The following is a 21,377-nucleotide window of genomic DNA, read 5'->3' as shown; positions in this document are numbered from 1 at the left end:
CAGGGTGCTGAGGGGGGAGGGGGGGGGGGTGAGGACAGGTGTGTTAGGTGCTCAGGGAGCCCAGCAAATCACACCCATATGTTCAGGGCATGCCCAGCACTGGAGGTATTTTGGAAGGGCGTAGCGAGGACGGTGTCAAGGGTGGTAGGATCCAGGTCAAACCGGGCTGGGGGCTCGCAATATTTGGGGTGGCAGAGTAGCCAGGAGTGCTGGAGGCGAAAGAGGCCAGGTATTCTGGTAGCCCGGCGAAGGATTCTTCTTCAGTGGAAGGATGCGAGGCCCCCAAGCGTGGAATCCTGGATCAGCCATTATGGCGGGGTTCATTAAATTGGAGAGGGTGAAATTCGCCTTGAGAGGGTCGGTACAAGGGTTCTTTAGGCGGTGGCAACCGTTCTTAGACTTCCTGGCAGAACGGTAGACATTGGTCAATGGCAGCAGCAACGCGGGGGGGGGGTTACTTTTATTTTTGTTATTTACACTGAAGGGTCTGAGGAGGTGTATATACCTGTTGTGTTAAGTCGGGGTGCTGATGTTAATTTATTATTTATGTACAGGGGGGAGGGGGGTACGGAGGGTTGCTTTTCTAGACTGTGTTTTGTACTTAACCCTGTTGGGTTCTTTTTTTCATTTTGTTATTGATATTTTATGAAAACCTTAATTTAAAAATTTTTTTTTTTTTTTAAACAAGGAATTTGGTGAAGGATGGTTTGGACGACATGGGTGGGGTCCTTTGTGTGTAGATCTCCAGGTGGGGACTGCCAAGCTAGCAGGGATGCTAGTAAACCGAAACAATATGGGGGAAGGGGCTACAGTGGGGATCCAGATAGAAGGGGGAAAAAGTTAGGTGGGAAAGGAGAGGGGGGGGGGGGGGGGGGGCAGGTGGTTAGATGGGAAGTTCGAGAGGTAGAGGAGGGTGGGATGTGGGGACATAATGGGGGGTGGGATTGCCGATGACGCAGGTGGCTTTGTGGCAGGGTGTAGGTGGAAATGGAGGAGGAGTGGCATTTTGGGTGGGCCTGAACAAGATGGACCTGGAGGTAGTGGGAACTTCTTCTTAGATTGGGATGGCAGACCCTAATAGAGGGGGGGGGTTTCAGAAGTCACTGGTGAGAATTGTGATGTGGAACGTGCAGGGCCTAAATGGTCCAGTTAAATGATCCTTGCCGTTTGCCCATTTGAAAAGTTTAAAGGCGGACATGATGTTCCTGTACGAGACGTATCTGAGGATGAAGGACCAGACGAGGTTAACGAAAGGATGGGTGAGGTAGTCATTTCGCTCGGGTTTTGATGACCAGTTGAGAGAGGTCACAATTTTGTTTAGTAAGGAGGTGGTGTGGCATTTGTAGCGGCTAACGGGATGCAGGACTAAGGGTGGGGGGAGAGGGGTGTGTAATGGTGAGCGGGATCTTGGTGGGGGCGTCGGTCATCTTAGTTAACATTTATGCACCCAATAGGGACAATAAAGAATTAATTAAGAAGACGTTGGGGCCACCCCACACCTAGACTTGCATCAACTGATTATTTAGGGGGGGGTGGATTTCAACTGTGTTTTAGATCCCAGGATGGATAGATCGAGCTCTAAGTGATTGGTAACATCAGGAATGGCGAAGGAGCTTGGGGTGGATCAGATGCAGGGGTGGATCCATGGAGGTTTAGACATTCTGATGAGAGGGAGTTTTCTTTCTCCCATATGCATCGGGTATACTCCCAGGGACGGGACATGGAGACAGGGCGCTTTCTAGATGAGTTGGAATTCTCGGAACTCAAAGGGGAGTGAGGAAGGGGCAGGGATTGGAGGTGACACTGGGACTGCTGGATATAATGGTGGCTATTGGGCTGATGCAATCCGGGAAGGCACCTGGGCAGGATGGCTTTCAGGTAGAAATTTATAAACAATTTTTGGCAGCGTTGGCACTCCATCTCCTGGGGATGTTTAATTTGTTGGCGTGGGGGGAGTTGCTGGCCACATTGGCGCAGGTGTCGATTTGTTAGGAAAAGGACCCAACTGAGTGTGGGTCACATAGGCCCATTTCCCTGCTGAATACCAATGTCAAGGCATTGGTGAGGTGAATGGAGGGGTGTGTGCGAAGGTGGACTCTGAGGAGCAGACAGGTTTTGTCAAGGGGAGACAATTGTCGATCAACATCAGGGGCGTCATTCTCCGACCCCCCCGTTGGCCGCCGTGAATCCCGCCCCCGCCGAAGTCTCCGGTACCGGAGATTGGGCGGGGGCGGTAATCGGGCCGCGCCGGTTGGCGGGACCCCCCGTTCAATTCTCCGGCCCGGATGGGCCGAAGTCCCGCCCAGAAACTGCCTGTCCCGCCGGTGTAAATCAAACCTGGTATTTACCGGCGGGACCAGGCGGCGTGGGCGGGCTCCAGGGTCCTGGGGGGGGGCGCGGGGCGATCTGACCCCGGGGGGTGCCCCCACGATGGCTTGGCCCGCGATCGGGGCCCACCGATCCGCGGGCGGGCCTATGCCGTGGGGGCACTCTTTCCCTTCCGCCTCCGCTACGGCCTCCACCATGACGGAGGCGGAAAAGACTCTCGTCATGGTGGAGGCCGTAGCGGAGGCGGAAAAGACTCTCTCCACTGCGCATGCGCGGGAAACTTTCAGCTGACGCTCCCGCGCATGCGCCGGGAAACTGTCAGCAGCCGCGCTGACGCTCCCGCGCATGCGCCGCATTTCCGCGCCAGCTGGCGGGGAAACAAACGCCATTTCCGCCAGCTGGCGGGGCGGAAATCCATCCGGCGTCGGCCTAGCCCCTCAATGTTGGGACTAGGCCGCCAAAGATGCGGAGCATTCCGCACCTTTGGCCCGGCGTGATGCCCATCTGATTGGCGCCGTCTTTGGCGCCAGTCGGTGGACATCCCGCCGTTGGGGGAGAATTTCGCCCCAGGTGTCTATTGAACATGGTGATGACTAAATCTAGGGGGTAGATGTCAAAGTTGTTATCTCAATGGATGCGGTGAAGGTTTTTGACCGGACAGGTCCTGGGTCGATTTGGGCTTGGGCCAGTGTCCATCTCTGGAGTGGCTACAGATGGACGAGGCCACTGTGTGGGGATTATTTAAGGGTTTTAATCACTCTCCTGTTCTCACCAGCCAGGTATACGGTGAGCCTGGTGGTGATGGCTACCCTTAAAATCTGGAACCAGCTTAGGCAGAACTTTGGAGGTCTGTGCGTCTGTGCGTCTGTGCGTCTGTGCGTGTGTGTGTGTGTGTGTGTGTGTGTGTGTGTGTGTTGGGTGGGTGTATGTCAGCACTGGCCCCAGTAGCTGCTATGGGGAAATGAATTTAGGTACATGCAGGTGCGGGACTTTGTATGAAAAGAGCTCTCTTTGTTCCCTCAGCTGCCAAGGCATACCCGACTAGATAAGTAGTTATCATATGATGAGCTGGGGGAAGGGAATATTGCGGATATTTATGGGTGGATACTGGAAACGGGACAACCGTGATTAGAAAAAGATGGGGCTGGTTTAACACAGTGGGCTAAATAGCTGGCTTGCAATGCAGAACAATGCCAGCAGTGAATTTATTTTAAGGGGTGAGAGGAGGAGCTGGGAGTGGAACGGGGGGGAGGGGCCTGGAGTGAAATATTGTATTGGTTGAATTCTACCTCCTGTTGTGCCAAAGTGAGCAGATGTAGTTTAAGGTGGTTCACAGGGCTCATATGACACTGGCTCGAATGAATAGGTTTTTCCCTGAGGTGAAGAATAGGTCAAGAGATGCGCAAGGGGACCAGCGGATCATGTACATATGTTTTGGTCCTGCTCGAAACTAGTAGAATTCTGGACGTCAGTCGATGCTGTCAAGATTGTGACGGTGGAATTGTTCCCGTCGGTGGTGATCTTTGGGATATCGGAGCTGCTGGAGTTACTGGAGGAGAGTGGGGGGTGGGGTGCCGATGTTGTGGCCTTTGTCTCTCTGCCCGGTGGCGAATTCTACTAGGGTGGAGATCAGCGGTGGCTAGGGGATATGGCAGTATTCCTGCAATTGGAGAAAACTAAGAGGGTCAGAGGAGCGATTTCACATGAAATGCAGGCTGTTCATATCTGTGTTCAAAGATTTGTTTTGTCGCTGGCAAGTATGGGTGGGCGGAGAGAGGGGAGAATGGGTTGGGGATTTTTGTGTTTTTTGGGAGGGTTAATTTAGTTTGGGTTTTAAAAAGAGGGTAAAAATGACTAACTTTGTATTTTGGCTGTGTTTTCTGGAAGGTTGTGAGATTTTTATTTGTGTTTGGAATGAAATAGGTTTTTTTTTTAAAAAATGTTTAAGGGAAATCTCAAAGAACTCCATCACTAACAACACTGTGGAGCACAAATCTATTTCCCCTTTTATTTCCTAATTCCACCAAAACATCCTCTTGTACATGACGAGATTTGAAGGGTTCATCCACTTCTTTTGAAACCAAACCAAGTGTGCCGCAGCTCTCCAATTTTCCTCAGTGTCCCAGTTATTTGTTGTATGAGATTTCATGGGGACATTTGGCCAAATGTCCCCCGAATTATTCTTCAAAGACTCGAGGTTTTTCTTTAAAACCCCTCGAGCTTTGGCCACACTGCAGTCATGCTTAGAGTTTTAACATCAGAAACACCTTGGTTAGGTCAGCACGGTGGCGCCATGAGGCCCTGCAGCCTCATGGCGCCGAGGTCCCAGGTTTGATCCCGGCTCTGGGTCACTGTCTGTGTGGAACATAGAACATTACAGCGCAGTACAGGCCCTTCGGCCCTCGATGTTGCGCCGACCTGTGAAACCACTCTAAAGCCCATCTACACTATTCCCTTATCGTCCATTTGTCTATCCAATGACCATTTGAATGCCCTTAGTGTTGGCGAGTCCACTACTGTTGCAGGCAGGGCATTCCACACCCTTACTACTCTTGAGTAAAGAACCTACCTCTGACATCTGTCTTATATCTATCTCCCGTCAATTTAAAGCTATGTCCCCTCGTGCTAGACATCACCATCCGAGGAAAAAGGCTCTCACTGTCCACCCTATCCAATCCTCTGATCATCTTGTATGCCTCAATTAAGTCACCTCTTGACCTTCTTTCTAACGAAAACAGCCTCAAGTCCCTCAGCCTTTCCTCATAAGATCTTCCCTCCATACCAGGCAACATTCTGGTAAATCTCCTCGGCACCCTTTCCAATGCTTCCACATCCTTCCTATAATGAGGCGACCAGAATTGCACGCAATACTCCAAATGCGGCGGCACCGGAGTTTTGTACAGCTGCAACATGACCTCATGGCTCCGGAACTCAATCCCTCTACCAATAAAAGCAAACACACCGTACACCTTCTTAACAACCCTCTCAACCTGAGTGGCAACTTTCAGGGATCTATGTACATGGACACCGAGATCTCTCTGCTCATCCACACTGCCAAGAATCTTACCATTAGCCCAGTACTCTGTCTTCCTGTATTCCTCCCAAAATGAATCTCCTCACACTTTTCTGCATTAAACTCCATTTGCCACCTCTCAGCCCAGCGCTGCAGCTTATCTATGTCCCTCTGTAACTTGTAACATCCTTCCGCACTGTCCACAACTCCACCGACTTTAGTGTCATCGGCAAATTTACTCACCCATCCTTCTACGCCCTCCTCCAGGTCATTTATAAAAATGACAAACAGCAGTGGCCCCAAAACAGATCCTTGTGGTACACCACTAGTAACTGGACTCCGGTCTGAACACTTCCCATCAACCACCACCTTTTGTCGTCTTCCGGCTAGCCAATTTCTGATCCAAACTGCTAAATCTCCCTGAATCCCATGCTTCCGTATTTTCTGCAGTAGCCTACCGTGGAGAACCTTATCAAACGCTTTACTGAAATCCATATACACCACATCAACTGCTTTACCCTCATCCACTTGTTTGGTCACCTTCTCAAAGAACTCAATAAGGTTTGTGAGGCACGACCTACCCTTCACAAAACCGTGTTGACTATCTCTAATCAAATTATTCCTTTCCAGATGATTATACACCCTATCTCTTATAAACCTTTCCAAGATTTTGCCCACAACAGAAGTAAGGCTCACTGGTCTATAGTTACAGGGGTTGTCTCTACTCCCCTTCTTGAACAAGGGGACAACATATGCTATCCTCCAGTCTTCTGGCACTATTCCTGTAGACAAAGATGACTTAAAGATCAAAGCCAAAGGCTCAGCAATCTCCTCCCTCCCTAGCTTGCATATTCTCCCCGTGTTTGCGTGGGTTTCGCCCCCACAACCCAAAGATATGCAGGGTAGTTGGATTGGCCATGCTAAATTGCCCCTTAATTGGAAAAAATGGATTGGGTACTCAATTTTATATTTTAAAAAAAAGAAGAAACACCTTGGTTTCTAATGCCCTTTACACTCCTTGTCCTGGCTTTGGACAAACACAGACTGCTTTCTCCCAGTCTAACTGTCCTTCACTATGAGGGCTACTGTAGATTTCTTCCACTAGCTCCAAGCTAGGCCTATCTTCCAGCCCCTTATTCACCTCATGTATGTCTCACCAAACTGACCATGAGCTCACACTTGCATTTCATGCGGTGAACAATAAAGTTATTGTTTTCTCTGCTTATGGTGTAGGTCGGGCTAGCATGTATCTCTTTTGCTCCCTTTAGTCTGAGCAAATTGCACAAGGCCAAAGCTGTAACTGTCTCTGTTCTTGAGTTGATAGGAAGGCTACGTTTATTTGTGCCACAACACGAGGGGGGGCATTTCCCCCTGCATGCGCAGTTCAGTGTCAGAGTATCAGCTGCTTGTACTAAAAAGAACAAGTTGGTTTGACAAAGACTAACCATTAAGTTCAAGTTACCCATTCTTAAGTCTGTTCAGTCCATAACCAACTGCAGCTCTTGTATCTAAAAGCAAATTACTGTGGATGCTGGAATCTGAAACGAAGGTGAAAATGCTGGAAAATCTCAGCAGGTCTGGCAGCATCTGTAGCGAGAGAAAAAGAGGTAACGGACTTCCGGGTGCGGCGATGACCAGCTGAGTCGCACGTTTCGGCAGCTCCCTGTGAAACGGACTTTTGGGCTCTTGATAGGAGCCCCAACGGCAATTTTAACGGCTGAAAACACCGTGCGGTAAACCAGAAGGGTGTTCCCCCTGGACACGGATGGAAAAAGGAGAGGAAAGTGGCCGGATTGCAGCGGATCCTTTGGAACAACGGCAAGGAAGGCAAGCAGAAACCAAGATGGCGTCGGAAGGTGGCAGTTTCATATGGGGCCCTGAACAACAAGAGTTTTTGAAACGCTGCGTGGAGGAGATAAAAAAGGAAATGAAGAAAGAGTTGTTGGCCCCGATATTACAGGCGATTGAAGGGCTGAAAGAGGAACAAAAGACCCAGGAGCAGGAGCTTCGGGTCGTGAAGGCGAAAGCAGCAGAGAATGAAAACGACATACAGGGCCTGGTGGTGAAGTCGGAGATACAGGAGGCACACCAGAAACGATCTGTGGAGAGGTTGGAGGCACTGGAAAATAACGCAAGGAGGAACAACTTGAGGATTCTTGGCCTTCCTGAAGGTGTGGAGGGGGCGGACGTTGGGGCATATGTGAGCACGATGCTGCACTCGTTAATGGGAGTGGAGGCCCCGACGGGTCCGTTGGAGGTGGAGGGAGCATACCGAGTTATGGTGCGAGGACCGAGAGCAGGAGAAGCTCCCAGAGCCATAGTGGTGAGATTTCTCCGTTTTAAGGATAGAGAAATGGTCCTTAGATGGGCGAAGAAAACTCGGTGTAGTAAATGGGAGAACGCGGTGATCCGCGTCTATCAAGATTGGAGTGCGGAGGTGGCGAGAAGGAGGGCGAGCTTTAATCGGGCCAAAGCGGTACTTCACAAAAAAAAGATAAAGTTTGGAATGCTGCAACCGGCAAGACTGTGGGTCACATATCAAGGGAGGCACCACTACTTTGAGACGGCGGATGAAGCGTGGACTTTTATTGTAGAAGAAAAATTCGAATGATTAGGACTACGAAAATGAACGTTTGGACAAAGTGGTGGGACGAGTGGGGGGGGGGGGCGAAGAGGGATTGTATGATTAATCCTGCGGTATGGTAACTTTTCTTTCTCCCACAGGTGGTGATGGGGGGAGGTGGGGAGGGAGAGGAGATGGGGCGTTGGCCATGGGAGGCGGGGCCGAGGGAGAGGCGTGGGCTTGGTTCCCGCGCTATGATAATTATGGCGGGAATAGAGAAGCAGGAAGGAGGGGGCGCCGCACGGGGCGAGCCGTGATCACGGGGGGAAGCCGAGGTCAGCCAGAGTTTGCTGACTTCTGGGAGCAACATGGGGGGAGTAATTACGCTAGCGGGGGGGGGGGAGGGGGGAATTACTGGGTTGCTGCTGCTGGGGAAAGGGGGGAGTGGGTGCGGGAAAGGATGGGCGGGGGGGCACCGTCTGGGAGAAATACAGCCGCGTGGGAACTGGGCGAGAAGCTGGAAAAAGATGATGGCTAACCGGCAAGGGAGGGGGGGGTGGTGGGAAGCCCCCCAACTCGGCTGATCACGTGGAACGTGAGGGGGCTTAACGGGCCGATAAAGAGGGCACGAGTACTCGCACACCTTAAGAAACTTAAAGCAGATGTGGTCATGTTACAGGAAACGCACCTGAAACTGATAGATCAGGTTAGGTTGCGCAAAGGATGGGTAGGGCAGGTGTTCCATTCGGGGCAGGATGCGAATAACAGGGGGGTGGCTATATTAGTGGGGAAGCGGGTAATGTTCGAGGCAAAGACTATAGTGGCGGATAACGGGGGCAGATACGTGATGGTGAGTGGCAAATTACAGGGAGAGATGGTGGTGTTGGTAAACGTGTATGCCCCGAATTGGGACAATGCCAATTTTATGAGGCGAATGCTAGGACGCATCCCAGACCTAGAGACCGGAAAGCTGATAATGGGGGGAGACTTTAACACGGTGTTGGAACCAAGGCTGGATAGGTCGAAGTCCAGGACTGGTAGGAGGCCGGCAGCAGCCAAGGTGCTTAAGGATTTTATGGAGCAGATGGGAGGGGTGGACCCGTGGAGATTCAGTAGACCTAGGAGTAAGGAGTTCTCGTTTTTCTCCTATGTCCATAAAGTCTATTCACGCATAGACTTTTTTGTGTTGGGTAGGGCATTGATCCCGAGGGTGAGGGGAACGGAATATACGGCTATAGCCATTTCGGATCATGCCCCACACTGGGTAGACTTGGAGATAGGGGAGGAAACAAGAGGGCGTCCACCCTGGAGAATGGATATGGGACTAATGGCGGATGAGGGGGTGTGCTTAAGGGTGAGGGGATGCATTGAAAAGTACTTGGAACTCAATGACAATGGGGAGGTTCAGGTGGGAGTGGTCTGGGAGGCGTTGAAGGCGGTGGTTAGGGGGGAGCTGATATCAATAAGGACACATAAAGGGAAGCAGGAGAGTAAGGAACGGGAGCGGTTGTTGCAAGAACTTTTGAGGGTGGACAGACAGTATGCGGAAGCACCAGAGGAGGGACTGTATAGGGAAAGGCAAAGGCTGCATGTGGAATTTGACTTGCTGACCACAGGCACTGCAGAGGCACAATGGAGGAAGGCACAGGGTGTACAGTATGAATATGGAGAGAAGGCGAGCAGATTGCTGGCACACCAATTGAGGAAAAGGGAAGCAGCGAGGGAAATAGGGGGGGTGAGAGACGAAGATGGAGAGACGGAGCGGGGAGCGGAGAGAGGGAATGAAGTGTTTAAGACATTTTATAAAAAATTGTATGAAGCTCAACCCCCGGATGGGAGGGAGAGAATGATGGAGTTTTTGGATCGGCTGGAAATTCCCAAGGTGGAAGAGCAGGAAAGGATGGGATTGGGAGCACAGATCACGGTAGAAGAAGTGGTGAAAGGAATTAGGAACATGCAGACGGGAAAGGCCCCGGGACCGGACGGATTCCCAGTTGAATTTTACAGAAAATATTTGGACTTGCTCGCTCCGCTACTGACGAGGACCTTCAACGAGGCAAAGGAAAGGGGACAACTGCCCCCGACTATGTCAGAAGCAACGATATCGCTTCTTTTAAAGAAGGAAAAGGATCCGCTACAATGCGGGTCCTACAGACCAATCTCCCTCCTCAATGTAGATGCCAAGGTCTTGGCCAAGGTAATGGCAATGAGAATAGAGGAATGTGTCCCGGGGGTGGTTCATGAGGACCAAACTGGGTTTGTGAAGGGGAGACAGCTGAACACGAACATACGGAGGTTGTTAGGGGTAATGATGATGGCCCCACCAGAGGGTGAAACGGAAATAGTAGTGGCGATGGATGCCGAGAAAGCATTTGATAGAGTGGAGTGGGATTATCTGTGGGAGGTGTTGAGGAGATTTGGGTTCGGAGAGGGGTATGTTAGATGGGTGCAGCTATTGTATAGGGCCCCAGTGGCGAGTGTGGTCACGAATGGACGGGGATCGGCATATTTTCGGCTCCATAGAGGGACAAGGCAGGGATGTCCTCTGTCCCCATTACTGTTTGCACTGGCGATTGAGCCCCTGGCGATAGCGCTGAGAGGTTCCAAGGGATGGAGGGGAATACTTAGGGGAGGAGAAGAACACCGGGTATCTTTATATGCGGATGATCTGCTACTATATGTGGCGGATCCAGCGGAGGGGATGCCAGAAATAATGCGGATACTTGGGGAGTTTGGGGAGTTTTCAGGGTATAAATTGAACATGGGAAAGAGTGAGCCGTTTGTGGTGCATCCAGGGGAGCAGAGTAGAGAAATAGAAGACCTACCGTTGAGGAAGGTAACAAGAGACTTTTGTTACCTGGGGATCCAGATAGCTAAGAATTGGGGCACATTGCACAGGCTAAATTTGACGCGGTTGGTGGAACAGATGGAGGAAGATTTCAAGAGATGGGATATGGTAGCATTGTCAATGGCAGGGAGGGTGCAGGCAGTTAAGATGGTGGTCCTCCCGAGATTCCTTTTTGTGTTTCAGTGTCTCCCGGTGGTGATCACGAAGGCTTTTTTCAAAAGGATAGAAAAGAGTATCATGGGTTTTGTTTGGGCCGGGAAGACTCCGAGAGTGAGGAAGGGATTCTTACAGCGTAGTAGGGATAGGGGGGGGCTGGCACTACCGAGCCTAAGTGAGTATTATTGGGCCGCTAATATTTCAATGGTGAGTAAGTGGATGGGAGAGGAGGAAGGAGCGGCGTGGAAGAGATTAGAGAGGGCGTCCTGTAGGGGGACCAGCCTGCAGGCTATGGTGACAGCCCCATTGCCGTTCTCACCAAGGAACTATACCACGAGTCCGGTGGTGGTAGCTACACTGAAGATTTGGGGACAGTGGAGACGACATAGGGGAAAGACCGGAGCACTGGGGGGGTCCCCGATAAGAAACAACCATAGGTTTGCCCCGGGGGAATGGATGGGGGATATGTAATGTGGCAAAGAGCAGGTATAACGCAATTGAAAGATCTATTTGTGGATGGGAAGTTTGCGAGTCTGGGAGCGCTGACCGAGAAATATGGGTTGCCCCAAGGGAATGCATTCAGGTACATGCAATTGAGGGCTTTTGCGAGGCAGCAGGTGAGGGAATTCCCGCAGCTCCCGACACAAGAGGTGCAGGACAGAGTCATCTCAAAGAAATGGGTGGGGGACGGTAAGGTGTCGGATATATATAGGGAAATGAGAGACGAAGGGGAGACTATGATGGACGAACTAAAAGGGAAATGGGAAGAAGAGCTAGGGGAGGAGATTGAGGAGGGGATGTGGGCAGATGCCCTAAACAGGGTAAACTCGTCGTCCTCGTGCGCCAGGCTAAGCCTGATTCAGTTTAAGGTATTACACAGGGCACATATGACTGGAACACGGCTCAGTACATTTTTTGGGGTGGAGGATAGGTGTGCGAGGTGCTCGAGAAGCCCAGCGAATCATACCCATATGTTTTGGTCATGCCCGGCACTACAGGGGTTTTGGATGGGGGTGACAAAGGTGCTTTCGAAAGTAGTAGGAGTCCGGGTCGAACCAAGCTGGGGGTTGGCTATATTTGGGGTTGCACAAGAGCCGGGAGTGCAGGAGGCGAAAGAGGCCGATGTTTTGGCCTTTGCGTCCCTAGTAGCCCGGCGCAGAATATTGCTAATGTGGAAAAAAGCCAAGCCCCCGGGGGTGGAGACCTGGATAAATGATATGGCGGGGTTCATAAAGTTAGAGCGGATTAAGTTCGTCCTAAGGGGGTCGGCTCAAGGGTTTACTCGCCGGTGGCAACCGTTCGTCGAATATCTTGCGGAAAGATAGATAGGGGAGAACAAAGAAGGCAGCAGCAGCGGCCCAGGACTTGGGGGGGGGGGGGGGGGGATGGGGGGGGGGGGGAGATGGGGGGGGGGATGGGGGGGGGGGGGGGGAGATGGGGGGGGGGGGGGCCTGAGACAAGGCAGTTGCCAATTAGGGCTAGTTTTTATTTTTTGTTATTTAATATTTATTTATTTGTTGTTGTTTTTGTTTAAATTTAAAAAAGGTCATTATTATCGGTATTGTTACAATGTTGTGTAAAGGATGCACAATGTACTGTGTTGGTCGACCAAAAATTTTCAATAAAATATTATTTAAAAAAAAAAAGAAAAAGAGGTAACGCTTCAAGTCCAGGTGACCCTTTGTCAAAGCTAAAGACAGAGAAAGTGGGAAATATTTATACTGTGGAGTGAGAATGAGAGATGAGTCACAGCCACAGAAACCCAGGAAAACGGGGTTCTAATAGCCACAGAGACCAAGGGGAAAGAGTGCCAATGGCAGTCCCCAGAGAGAACAAAAGGTGTGAGAGGCCAAACTGCAGAGAAACTAACATCAGAGGGTAAACTGTGACAGATGTAGATGTGGGGAGACGGGGGAAGCGAAGGGGAGAAAGGGTATGGGTAAGGAAAGGTGGATAAGATGTAAATGTATATAAAGAAAGACAAGCGAGAAAGAAATGGTAAAAGACAGTTAAAATGAAATGGGATGAAAACAAATGGGTCGAGGTGGGGTAGAGCTAATCATCTGAAGTTGTTGAATTCAATGTAGTCTACCTATTGTTTATCAGCTGTTGACTCTAAAACTTACTTCTGATGATTCAATAAATCGGGCGGCACGGTAGCGCAGCACTGGTGCTTCACAGCGCCAGAGACTTGGGTTCCATTCCCAGCTTGGGTCACTGCGGAGTCTGCATGTTCTCCCTGTTTCTGTGTGGGTTTCCTCCAGGTGCTCCTGTTTCCTCCTGCAAGTCCTGAAAGACATGCTGTTAGGTGATTTGGACACTCTGAATTGTTCCTCAGTCTCCCCGAGCAGGCGCCGGGGTGTGGCGACTAGGAGATTTTTACAGTAACTTCATTGCAGTGTTAATGTAATATGACTTGTGACAGTAATGAAGATTATTATTAAATGAAGAAGATAATATCAGGATATTTAAGTAAATGAAGCTCTCCACAACCAGCAAAATCATTAGAATTGATTGTAATATTTAGTTAAAGGACACTTTTTGGTACAAATAATTTGGAAACATAGAAGAAAAACCCAATATGGGGCTTGGACCTTTTACGCTTTGATCAAGAGCTCCATTCACCATCACCTGAACGAAACAGTAACCTTGCATAAATCCAGAACGTAAATGTGAACAGTTCACTTTCAAGGCTTTGCTGATGTGCATCAAGCTTGCGGGCACCCAACTAATGTAACTAGAGGGAAATCGATGTAGTGCAAAACACAGTTGCTGGAACCTCCATATTCCGACCTGCTGGCCTGAAAGTCATCAAGAAGAATTGCACATGCACTGGCGGCTGCAGTATGGGTTGAGTGCACATGTGTAACTTTCCAGACACCTTTCCAGTCAGTGGCAGGAATCCGTATTATCAGAAAGCCTATAATTTGAACCCCAAAATGGCTTCCCCTATCCTGTCTCCATGGCACTGTGAAACATCTTAGTCCTGACTCTGAATAGAAATGTTAATTAGCTATCTCTAATCACAGCAACCTTTCATCTTAGAAACAAAGGGCAGATTTCAGCACAACAATCTTGATATTGGTAACGTTTTAGAAGCCTTTTGATTGTGGAAATAACAGCCATGATTGCCCTCAGAGAGTCTACTACAGAGTCGTGATCACAGCCAAGTCCATCACGCGAACTTGCCTCCCATCCATTGACTGTCTACACCTCCCACTGTCGAGGGAAAGCAAGCAGCATAATCAAGGACCCCTCCCACCTGGGTTATTCTCTCTTCCAACCGCTTCCATCGGGCAGGAGATACAAAAGTCTGAGAACATTCACTAACCGATTAAAAACGACTTCTTCCCCGCTATTAATAGACTCCTGAATTACCCTCTTATGGACTGAACTGATCTCACCATGCATCTTCTTTCCTGAGTAGCACTACACTCCATATGCTTCACCCTATGTCTGTGTATGTACGTGGAGTATTTATTGTATGTTCTATATTTTTCATGAATGGAACATCTGTCTGGACTGTACACAACAGTATTTTTCTCTACGCATGACAATAGATCCAAATCCTCGCATTTAAATATTGGTCACTTCTCTTTCCGTAATGCAATTAGAGCTAGGGGCAGCACGGTGGTGCAGTGGTTAGCATTGCTGCCTCACGGCGCCAAGGTCCTAGGTTCGATCCCGGCTCTGGGTCACTGTCCATGTGAAGTTTGCACAATCTCCCCGTGTTTGAATGGGTTTCGCCCTCACAGCCCAAAGATGTGCAGGGTAGGTGGATTGGCCACGTTAAATTGCCCCTTAATTGGAAAAATGAATTGGGTACTCTAAATTTATATTTAAAAAAAACACAATTAGAGCCATCCCTTTGATTCTTACTAATTATCACTCAGTTTTTGAGGTCAGGTATACTTCATCTCAGATCACAATATCCTTTCATTTACCCTCAATTTAAAGATACAGCCCCAAACTGTAATCTTCTTACAAATCAAAAGATAGTCTGAAAACATAATCATATAAATTTCATTATTATAACAAACCAGGTGTGCACAATCACTTTTTTAAAAAAAAGTAGGTACAAACATGGTCCCACATGGTATCCACATGGATAGCACAATTGTTTCACAGCTCCAGGGTCCCATGTTCAATTCCGGCTTGGGTCACTGTCTGTACATCCTCCCCGTGTGTGCGTGGGTTTCCTCCGGGTGCTCCGGTTTCCTCCCACAGTCCAAAGATGTGCAGGTTAGGTGGATTGGCCATGATAAATTGCCCTTAGTGTCCAAAATTGCCCTTAGTGTTGGGTGCGGTTATGGGGATAGGGTGGAGGTGTTGACCTTGGGTAGGGTGCTCTTTCCAAGAGCTGGTGCAGACTCGATGGGCCGAATGCCCTCCTTCTGCACTGTAAATTCTATGATAATCGACCCAAAAATGGAAGTAAAAACACTTCAAAGAAAAATTAGAGGGAACATTGCTCCTGTGCGGTTTCATTCCATGATTTTATGAATTTGGAGTCAGAAGAATGGAGTTCAGGGCAGTGTAAGGATGGCACAGGTTTACAGAGATCGGAGAAGGGTTATAACAGTTTGAGATTTTTCAGACCGAGAATTGGTATAGGTCAGTGAGGATTGGTGATGACACATGGAACTTGGTGTGGGATAGGATATTTATAGTAGTGGTAAGTTTATGGAGAATGCAAAGTTACAATTATGGGATTTTGGGCATGAAAGGTGCTATAGAAATGCAGGTTTGTGTTTTAATTGGCATGCAATAGCTAATGTTCTTTAAAGATATCACTGTTCTTGCTCTGCATAGGAAAAATGTGTCTCTCTTGTACCTCTCCTGACTGTTATAAAAGTATTTCTAGTTTTATGCTATTCCACCCACAGGTGTCTGATATGTATTTGAAATACAGTCTGCCCCTGGTGATTTTGCCACCTGCAGGTATTTTCTACCCAGCATTATTGAGTTTGGAATCCGTAAACCTGAATCAGCTGTGCTACGTTATGTATAAGTAAGTATTGTATCTGCTTAAGTACATCCTAGTGACATAGAATATTCCAAGAAACCAATGGCTACATTTGCTATATTTCATAATGTGAAAGGAAAATATCAGGTGGTGTCCAGTGTTTCAATGGTTTAAGGAAGAAAACTTCCATTAGCTTTCAAACTCTGAAGGGGCCATCTTCAAATTAACCAATGGCTGTCTGGTATTTTTATGTAATTTCTGTAACAATGAATATATTCCTGATGACCGTAGAGGTGTTGCACTTAATATGACACACTGCTGGAATTTGGTAGATGTCAGTTTGATAATGGAGGTGAATCTGACGATATTAATAAAGTAGAGAGAAGAAGAGAAAAAAAGAATCTGACCAGGCCAGTATGGCGAAAATAAAAAGGAATTCAAAGCTCTTTGTTTATCTTAGAATTTACATAGAATTTACAGTGCAGAAGGAGGCCATTTGTTGATTAGATTAGCAATAAATAGGTTACTAGAGGGGTGGTGGAGCTGATTGGTAACCAAAATGTAGATCACTTGGTGGAGGCAAAAGGCATGGTTGAAATATTAAATTAGTTTTTATTCTTTAGTGAGGTGTGGGCACTGACGGCTAGGTCAGCATTTTTATTGCTCATCCCGAATTGTCCCTGAGAAGGTGGTGATGAGCTGCCTTCTGGAATTCTACAGTTCATGTGATGTAGGCACATCTGCAGTGCTATTGGGGAGGGAGTTCCAGGTTTTTAGCCCAGCGGTAGTGAAGAAACGACAATATAGTTCCAAGTCAGGATGGTGGCTTGGAAGCGCGCTTTCAGGTGGTGGTGTTTGCTGCCTTTGTCGTTCTGGATGTTTAGAGGCCACAGGTTTGGAAGGTGTTGTTGAAGGTGATTTACTGCAATGCAATCTTGTAGATGGCACACACTGCTGCCACTGTGCATCTGTGGTGGGGGAAGTGGATATTGAAAGTGGTGAAATGGGGTGCCAATCAAGTGTACTGCTTTGTCCTGGATGGTATTGAGCTTTGGGTGTTGTTGGAGCTGCACTTATCCAGGCAAGTGGAGACTACTACATCATATGAAGACATCAGAGCTATGTGTGTATGCTCTGCTCAAAGCTAAAGTGAACTTAATACTGGATCACATGACACATTTCCCTTTTAATGATGTCATGTTTCTATTTCTTAAAGGCATATAACGACACTCATGGCTCCTGCTGAGGCACGCTCAGGCCTACCGCTGGAGCTCATGCATCCAGCTCACTCATGCCCATGTCTCAGGCTCTCCCCCACTCATGCCTCCCCGCTGATCCCTGCTCAGGTCCCCGCTCTGCCCTGCCAGCTTCTTGCTCTCCCAATCGAGACATTGGATGGCAAACTATGTGTGAATAAATGGAAGGTGGGGAGTGGGGAAAAGGGACCTTGGTGCAGATGAAAACACTTATTTGAGGATTTTGGAGAAAAATATTGGGACATTGGAACACTTGGTTAAAAACCCAGGCAGTCGTGTACAAACCGGGAAGTCTGGTCACTTTACATAAGTTCTAAAGTTTTTCACAATCAGTTGTGCAGAACAGTATCAACTACCTTTTGGAAGTCCGTGCACACCATATCAACAGCATTGCCCTCATCCACCCTCTTTCTTATCTGTTCAGAAAACCCCAAGTGAGTTAAACACGATTTTCCCTGAACAAATCCTTGCTGGCTTTCCTGAATTAGTCTACATTTGTCTAAGTGACTGTTTATTTTGTCCCAGCAATGTAATTGTAGATTTTTTGTTCCTTAAGGCTAGCAAAATCGATTCTGTCCTTGATCTCTCTGAGGCATCCTGTCTCTCCATCACTGCAATGCTCTTCTTTTTCAATACCACTATTTCTCCTTTTCTTCCTTTCCTCTCTTTCCTCTCATTCTGCAACACCTTGCATCCGGGAACCTCAATGCCAGCAAAACTAAAGAGCTGGTCATTGACTTCTGGAAGCAAAGGACTGTACACACCTCTGTCTGCATCAACGGAGCCAAGGTGGAGATGGTTAACAGCTTCGAATTCCTGGGAGTTCACATCACCAAAAACCTGTCCTGGTCCACCCTCGACGCTACCACCAAGAAACCAGGAAACAAAGGAAATTCGGCATGTCCACACTGACTCTTACCAACTTTTACAGATGCACCATTCTATCTGGCTGCATCACAGCCTGGTATGGCAACTACTCTGTCCTCACTGTCAACAGGGGTGGTACCAGGGGATTGGAGAGTTGCAAATGTCGTGCCCTTGTTCAAAAAAGGTAACAGGGATATCCCTGGGAATTACAGGCCAGTTAGTCTGTCTTCGGTGGTAGGAACAGTAATGGAAAGGGTACTGAGGGATAGGATTTCTGAGCATCTGGAAAAACACTGCTTGATTAGGGATAGTCAGCACGGATTTGTGAGGGGTAGGTCTTGCCTTACAAGTCTTATTGAATTCTTTGAGGAGGTGACCAAGCACATGGATGAAGGTAAAGTAGTGGATGTAGTGTACATGGATTTTAGTAAGGCATTTAATAAGGTTCCCCATGATAGGCTTATGCAGAAAGTAAGGAGGCATGGGATAGTGGGAAATTTGGCCAGTTGGATAACGAACTGGCTAACCGATAGAAGTCAGAGAGTGGTGGTGGATGGCAAATATTCAGCCTGAAGCCCAGTTACCAGTGTAGTACCGCAGGGATCAGTTCTGGGTCCTCTGCTGTTTGTGATTTTCGTTAATGACTTTGATGAGGGAGTTGAGGTGTGGGTCAGTAAATTTGCAGACGATACGAAGATTGGTGGAGTTGTGGATAGTGAGGAGGGCTGTTGTCGGCTGCAAAGAGACATAGATAGGATGCAGAGCTGGGCTGAGAAGTGGCAGATGGAGTTTAACCCTGAAAAGTGTGAGGTTGTCCATTTGGAAGGACAAATATGAATGCGGAATACAGGGTTAACGGTAGGGTTTTTGGCAATGTGGAGGAGCAGAGAGATCTTGGGGCCTATGTTCATACATCTTTGAAAGTTGCCACCCAAGTGGATAGAGCTATGAAGAAGGCTTATGGTGTGCTAGCGTTCATTAGCAGAGGGATTGAATTTAATTAAGAGCCGTGAGATGATGATGCAGCTGTACAAAACCTTGGTACGGCCACATTTGGAGTACTGTGTGCAGTTCTGGTCGCCTCATTTTAGGAAGGGTGTGGAAGCTTTGGGAAAAGGTGCAAAGAAGATTTACCAGGATGTTGCCTGGAATGGAGAGTAGGTCTTACGAGGAAAGGTTGAGGGTGTTAAGCCTTTTCTCATTAGAACGGAGAAGGATGAGGGAAGACTTGATAGTGGTTTATAAGATGATCAGGGGAATAGATAGAGTAGACAATCAGAGACTTTTTCCCTGGGTATAACAAATCATTTCAAGGGGACCTAAATTTAAGGTGAATGGTGGAAGATATAGGGGGGATGTCAGAGGTAGGTTCTTTACCCAGAGAGTAGTGGGGACATGGAACGCACTGCCTGTGGAAGTAGTTGAGTTGGAAACATTAGGGACCTTCAAGCGGCTATTGGATAGGTACATGTTACGGTAGAATGATGGGGTGTAGATTAATTTGTTCTTAATCTCGGACAAAAGTTGGGCGCAATATCGTGGGCCGAAGGGCCTGTTCTGTGCTGTATTTTCTATGTTCTGTTCGGCCCAAGACCGCAAGAAACTAGAGTCGTGAACACAGCCCAGTCCATCACAAGAACCTGCCTCCCATCCCTTGATTCTATCTACACCCATCGCTGCCTGGGGAAAGCGGGCAACATAATCAAAGACCCCTCCCACCCGGCTCACTCACTCTTCCAACTTCTTCCATTGGGCAGGAGATACAAAAGTCTGAGAACATGCACGAACAGATTCAAAAACAGCTTCTTCCCCGCTGTTGCCAGACTCTTAAACGACCCTCTTTTGGACTGACCTAATTAATACTACACTCCTGTATGCTTCACCCGATGCCGGTGTCTATGTATTTACATTGTGGACCTTGTGTTGCCCTTTTATGTATTTTATTTTTGTTTTATTTTCTTTTCATGTACTAAATGATTTGTTTGAGCTGCTAGCAGAAAAATATTTTTCCACTGTACCTCGGTACACGTGAAAATAAACAAATCCAAATATTTCCGACTTGTACCTCGTAGATGGTGGACAGGCTTTGGGAATTCAGGTGAGTTTTTCGAAGAGGTCACAAAGATGATTGATGCAGGTAGGGCAGTGGATGTTGTCTATATGGACTTCAGTAAGGCCTTTGACATGGTCCCTCATGGTAGACTGGTACGAAAGGTGAAGTCACATGGGATCAGGGGTGAGCTGGCAAGGTGGATACAGAACTGGCTCGGTCATAGAAGGCAGAGAGTAGCAATGGAAGGGTGCTTTTCTAATTGGAGGGCTGTGACTAGTGGTGTTCCGCAGGGATCAGTGCTGGGACCTTTGCTGCTCGTAGTATACATAAATGATTTGGAGGAAAATGTAACAGGTCTGATTAATAAGTTTGCAGACGACACAAAGGTTGGTGGAATTGCGGATAGCGATGAGGACTGTCAGAGGATAAAGCAGGAATTAGATAGTTTTGAGACTTGGGCGGAGTTTAATCCGATAATGCATTTTGGAAGGTCTAATGCAGGTAGGGAATATACAGTGAATGGTAGGACCCTCAAGAGTATTGAAAGTCAGAGAGATCTAGGTGTACAGGTCCACGAGTCACTGAACGGGGCAACACAGGTGGAGAAGGTAGTCAAGAAGGCATATGGCATGCTTGCCTTCATTGGCCGGAGCATTGAGTATAAGAATTGGCAAGTCATGTTGTAGCTGTATAGAACCTTTGTTAGACCACACTTGGAGTATAGTGTTCAGTTCTGGTCGCCACACTACCAGAAGGACTTGGAGGCTTTAGAGAGGGTGCAGAAGAGATTTACCAGGATGTTGCCTGGTATGGAGGGCATTAGCTATGAGGAGCGGTTGAATAAACTCGGTTTGTTCTCACTGGAACGAAGGAGGTTGAGGGGAGACCTGATAGAGGTCTACAAAATTATGAGGGGCATAGACAGAGTGGATAGTCAGAGGCTTTTCCCCATGGTAGAGGGGTCAATTACTAGGGAGCATAGGTTTACGGTGCGAGGGGCAAGTTTTAGAGGAGATGTACGAGGCAAGTTTTTTTTTACACAGGGTAGTGGGTGCCTGGAACTCGCTGCCGGAGGAGGTGGTGGAAGCAGGGACGATAGTGATATTTAAGGGGCATCTTGACAAATACATGAATAGGATAGGAATAGAGGGATATGGACCCAGGAAGTGTAGAAGATTGTAGTTTAGTCGGGCAGCATGGTCGGCACGGGCTTGGAGGGCCGAAGGGCCTGTTCCTGTGCTGTACTTTTCTTTGTTCTTATTCTCAGAATTCCTAGCCCTTGACCTGCTCTTGTTGTCCAGTATTTACATGACTGTATGGCTGGTCC

The 21,377-nt window shown here is 48.2% G+C and overlaps 1 protein-coding gene across 4 annotated transcripts in view; it reads left to right on the top strand.

Moving 5' to 3' along the window:
* cenpi (centromere protein I) overlaps positions 1–21,377 on the top strand; it is a 150,182-nt gene that overhangs the window by 88,182 nt on the left and 40,623 nt on the right. For all 4 annotated transcript variants that reach the window (XM_072505454.1, XM_072505452.1, XM_072505453.1 and 1 more), the window contains one exon: positions 15,795–15,919. In XM_072505454.1, the coding sequence (XP_072361555.1) occupies positions 15,795–15,919 (125 nt within the window). The remainder of the gene's footprint in view (positions 1–15,794; positions 15,920–21,377) is intronic.

This window comes from Scyliorhinus torazame, chromosome 5 (assembly GCF_047496885.1).
Source record: "Scyliorhinus torazame isolate Kashiwa2021f chromosome 5, sScyTor2.1, whole genome shotgun sequence".
Taxonomy (NCBI): Eukaryota; Metazoa; Chordata; class Chondrichthyes; order Carcharhiniformes; family Scyliorhinidae; genus Scyliorhinus; species Scyliorhinus torazame.
Note: the sequence above shows the minus strand (reverse complement) of the source record. Positions and strands in the feature narration are given on the sequence as shown.